Raw genomic sequence first — 5,315 nt, 5'->3', positions numbered from 1 at the left:
GCAAGCTGCGGCGCCGCTCCACCACGTCGCGGGCCAAGCTGGCCTTCAAGCGCGGCGCGCGCCTCACCTCCACCGGCCTCACCTTCATGGACCGCGCCGGCTCCCTCTACTGGCCCATGTCGCCCTTCCTGTCCCTGCACCACCCCCGCGCCAGCAGCACTTTGAGCTACAACGGCACCACGTCGGCCTACCCCAGCCACCCCATGCCCTACAGCTCCGTGTTGACTCAGAACTCGCTGGGCAACAACCACTCCTTCTCCACGGCCAACGGGCTGAGCGTGGACCGGCTGGTCAACGGGGAGATCCCCTACGCCACGCACCACCTCACGGCCGCCGCGCTGGCCGCCTCCGTGCCCTGCGGCCTGTCGGTGCCCTGCTCCGGGACCTACTCCCTCAACCCCTGCTCCGTCAACCTGCTCGCGGGCCAGACCAGTTACTTTTTCCCCCACGTCCCGCACCCGTCAATGACTTCGCAGAGCAGCACGTCCATGAGCGCCCGCGCCGCGTCCTCCTCCACGTCGCCGCAGGCCCCCTCGACCCTGCCCTGTGAGTCTTTAAGACCCTCTTTGCCGAGTTTTACGACGGGACTGTCCGGGGGACTGTCTGATTATTTCACGCATCAGAATCAGGGGTCTTCTTCCAACCCTTTAATACATTAACATCCCTGGGACCAGACTGTAAGTGAACGTTTTACACACATTTGCATTGTAAATGATAATTAAAAAATAAGTCCAGGTATTTTTTATTAAGCCCCCACCCCCCCCACCCCATTTCTGTACGTTTGTTCAGTCTCTAGGGTTGTTTATTATTCTAACAAGGTGTGGAGTGTCAGCGAGGTGCAATGTGGGGAGAATACATTGTAGAATATAAGGTTTGGAAGTCAAAATTATAGTAGAATGTGTATCTAAATAGTGACTGCTTTGCCATTTCATTCAAACCTGACAAGTCTATCTCTAAGAGCCGCCAGATTTCCATGTGTGCAGTATTATAAGTTATCATGGATCAATATGGTGGACGCAGACCTCGAGAACAACCTAAATTATGGGGAGAGTTTTAAAATGTTAAACTGTAATTTGTATTTAAGAAGCATTCGTAGTAAAGGTGCCCAAGACATTATTTTGGCCATTTATTGTTTTGTCCTTTTCTTTAAAGAACTGTTTTTTTTTTTCTTTCTTTTTCTTCTTTTGTTTACTTTTAGACCAAAGATTGGGTTCTAGAAAATGCACTTGGTATACTAAGTATTAAAACAAACAAACAAAAAGGAAAGTTGTTTCAGTTGGCAACACTGCCCATTCAATTGAATCGGAAGGGGACAAAATTAAGATTGCCTTCAGTTTGTGTTGTGTATATTTTGATGTATGTGGTCACTAACAGGTCACTTTTATTTTTTCTAAATGTAGTGAAATGTTAATACCTATTGTACTTATAGGTAAACCTTGCAAATATGTAACCTGTGTTGCGCAAATGCCGCATAAATTTGAGTGATTGTTAATGTTGTCTTAAAATTTCTTGATTGTGATACTGTGGTCATATGCCCGTGTTTGTCACTTACAAAAATGTTTACTATGAACACACAGAAATAAAAAATAGGCTAAATTCATATATATCTTGATACTTTTGTCTCTTTTATTAAGTAAAGCTATTTTTTTTAAGACCATTCAAGTTGTAGGGAATTCAAAGGCTTTTTCAGCCAAACGAAAATGTAACTGCTCCTTTAATTTGTACTGAGATTCTAAAAATGAAAATAGTATTTTTTTTCCCTTTGTGGACAAATTTTATAAGGAGCAGGCTATTTAATAAGCACTAGCTTTAGACAATTATAGGCTTTGCAGCTGATATCTTTAAGTTACTGTGGATATACAGCAAAAAGAGAAATAATTTAATTTTATGTGCATAGCTGTTTACCCTGTGTTTATTTTCAAATCAATTAATAGAATGCTTTTTATATATTTTGTTTCAGGTATCTTGTTAATAGCACTTGGCAAATTATAAATAAATATATGTATATGGTTAGATAGAAGTGAATATAATGCACACATTTGTAATATATATAGACACACAGAGCCCTTCAGTTCAGGTACAATATGCGCTATGAATGCTGCAGACATTTTTGTTTAAATATTTGTATTTATACTTTATAAGTCAGCATTTATTTTTGTGGCTGTTTACCCACAATGAAAGAGTTCTAATAAAGATGTGCTGAAGTTGCAATATAGATTTTGCTGAAGTGATCACCTGTTGTAATGACTTGAAGATCAATGTTTATATTTTATTTTTAAATTATAACAATTTAAAATTCTAGCTATTTGGAAGGAGTACAATGCCTCTCCTTTTAAAAAATTTTTACGATGTAGAGGTGTTTATTTGCTGCCTTTAAAAATGTCTGTATAATCTAGAGATTTGTTTCTTTTGCTTACATGAGTCATACTTTTGTTTTAACTTGCCATATGCATATGTATGCATATACTGTATATGCATATATATGCAATAAATGAAAACATTTTTGAATTGTTTCAAGCAACCCAATTGCTATAATTCCAGAAAATAATTAGAAAACCTGAGTAAAAGGTTTAGTAACTAATTGGATCCTGTGGTGAATCTGTGGAGGACAAGTTGTTCATTTGTTACAATTGTATAGTCTGAAATGTGTTCTGCAGTAATGCAATAAGCTGGCTACTTCTTACAATGGGCCCAATGAAAAATAATCTGTCCCTAAGATGTTATCGTCAAACACTTAGAGAGTTACTCTGGGGGAGGGAAGGGAAAGGAAAAAAAAAAAAAAAAAAAACCCAGGGAAAAGAAAGCTGACTGAAATAGATTTGAAATTGAAATGCAAAAGGCTTAATACTGAAAAATAGGGGATGAGTGGGTTGTGGAGTGGAGAGAGAGAGAGAGGAAGAATATTTTTGCTGGAATAAAAAACTCCTACCACTTAATAATAATAACAACAAGAATAACAATAATAAATGAGAGAGAGAGAGAAATTGTGAGAGCAACACTTAAGAAAGAAAGATATGGGTCAGGAAAATTAAAAGAGCTGGAACCAAATACACACAAATGCAGAATGGACAAAAATAGACCAAGACAGCTAGTTTATCTCCTTTAAGCAGCTAGACATAATTTTATTTTCTTTATATGAGGACAGTTTCACCAGAGGGCCAAGTTTTTTGAAATTTAATAATTCTTCAGAATCAAGCATTAAAAAATTTCACATATTATCGTTTTAAGAGCCAAATTTATAGCTGATATTAAAAATAGCAATAGAGTCCAAGAGAATGAATTTAGGCAAAGGAAAATCCCCATTACACATTTGTGAGCCAAAATAGCTCGAAGAAAGGCATATATTTAGGTTGGAAAAGGGTGGCAATCTATTGTTTGCTTCTGACATGGATTTTCTCTGTGAGATGAGAATGTTTCAGCACAGGGGAAATATAGTATTTTGCTTACCAAAAGTTGAAAAGAAAGTAGAGCTCTCATTCTGAGATAAAGGGACATAGATTTTTTTAAAAAAGATTTTCTGCATGAGTTTTTTTTTTTTTTTTTTTTTTTTTTTCTGGCCACGGGAAAATAACTATACCTATTTGTGATTACATGTGTTTATTTGGATGATACAGAATAGAATTTTAGTGGCAAATTTCATACTTTGACGTCAGGAGTAAAATTGACTTCTTCGAATCCATAGAAACTAAGCATTGGAGTGGAAGTTCGACTTGGACACGTGTCGAAATTACGTATGCGACAGATACGATTAGAAATTTGTTTATTAGGTATACTAGACAGGAAAAAGGGATATACAGAGATAAAACTTTGTAAAGGCCTTGTGAAGCCCAATAAGAACATTTCATTTATCTTGATCTATCTTATCACCCCTCAAGTTATCTTCTCAAAAAAACACATGACAGTCTAGCATGGCATTTTATACATTTTTTGCATGAAACTCGTTGTAATGTTGTTTTATTTGTTGCCACGACCTTTGACAGTTAAGATTAGGCTATGTCAAAAAATAAATAAATAAATAAATAAGAAAACAAAACCAAACAGAAAAATCTTCAAAACTTTTTGAAGATTTTTTTCTTTCATACTTTCAATTGTTTTTAATGAAATGAAGGTCGTCTTTTTTGAAATTTTGGAACTGAAAGTGATCACACGTAAAACTCGAAATCCCAAATTAAAGTTTATTTTCAGGTGTAAAATATTTTACTCCCATTTGTTTAAGATAAAGTTTAAAATATTAATATATAAAACTCTGTGAAAATAATTTAACTGGAGCAGTGACAGTATTCAGCTTGTTATAAAATCAGGAACGAAGGGAACATAAAGTCTAGAACTAACAAGATTTAATACTGATGTCCTTTTGGTCATGGAAGACTCCATCTGGTTTCTATGACTTGCATACGACCAAAGCCAGAGGCAAAAGTGAGTTTTGCAGTGTATTGATTTAAATATATATTTAAGTTGGTCCATATTTCACCCAAATAGTGGATACATTTAATTATTTCAAATTATGTGTGGGGTTTTTTAAAGTCTATTTTCTACGACATTGTTGAGGAATATGCATGCATTGAAAAGGATTGCTTTTGAGAAATTAATTTTATGAATAGCTAAAGTGGTTGGTTGTGTTTGAGACTAAAAGCCTGTTGGAGAATTGAGCTAACAAAGGGTGAAGGTGAAGATCATTAGAGGTTTTAGAGCTGGCGGAGAGGGGTTGCTGGGGTTGTGTAACTGTGCCTAGAGGGCGGGGTTCCTGTACATTCCTACTTCACCAGATAACCTGCCCCCAACACCACTCCAGCTTCTGCCAGACAGATGGAACTCTCCAACATGAAAATCTGCGCAGCCATTCCAGCAAGCAGGGTAGGTGAAACTGAAATCCCCCCCTCCCTTTATTTTTCTACTTGAGGCCAGATCCTGGAGATATGGAAAGAATAGAGGTCATCTAGATTCTCTCTTTCACTACACTCGCCTGCATTCCTCTTAGAGCTACCTACCTGTAAGAGTTAAAAGGCCCTAGCGATCTTTCCCAGTGAATATTTCATGCGCGATTTTCTTTTGCGAGCATGCTTTAAACGCTTCTTTCCCCCATCCCAATCATTCCCCTTTTCTACTCTCCCTCCAGGGCCCCTTCCCCTCAATCACCAGCAGTTAAAATAATCCATCGCTTAGTTTTTGGCCCCCCAGTCGACCCTTCTCCCGTCCTAGCGGTCAGTTCTGCCGGACCTTATCCTGAGGATGTAGGCCAAGGGGGCTCCAGGAGGGGCAAATACCTGATGCACCGTTATGTTTCGTGTCTCCCTTCTCCTTCCCGATTTCTATCT

General features: G+C 38.2%; 1 protein-coding gene and 1 long non-coding RNA gene across 2 annotated transcripts in view; both read left to right on the top strand.

The window, feature by feature from the left end:
• Positions 1–6: 6 nt before the first annotated feature.
• On the top strand, positions 7–2,215 carry FOXG1 (forkhead box G1). Its single transcript, XM_008067617.2, has one exon. The coding sequence runs from the start codon at positions 87–89 to the stop codon at positions 657–659; it is 573 nt and encodes a 190-aa protein (XP_008065808.2). The 5' UTR covers positions 7–86; the 3' UTR covers positions 660–2,215.
• A 2,135-nt stretch (positions 2,216–4,350) lies between these two features.
• The window catches only part of LOC110596446, a 20,107-nt gene continuing 19,142 nt past the window's right edge, over positions 4,351–5,315 (top strand). Inside the window, exons 1-2 of the long non-coding RNA XR_002482471.1 lie at positions 4,351–4,416; positions 4,793–4,854. This is a non-coding gene — a long non-coding RNA (uncharacterized LOC110596446). The remainder of the gene's footprint in view (positions 4,417–4,792; positions 4,855–5,315) is intronic.

Source organism: Carlito syrichta, unplaced genomic scaffold (assembly GCF_000164805.1).
Source record: "Carlito syrichta isolate Samal-C Ts95f unplaced genomic scaffold, Tarsius_syrichta-2.0.1 Scaffold107778, whole genome shotgun sequence".
NCBI classification, from domain to species: Eukaryota; Metazoa; Chordata; class Mammalia; order Primates; family Tarsiidae; genus Carlito; species Carlito syrichta.
This window is presented reverse-complemented; position numbering and strand designations above follow the sequence as displayed.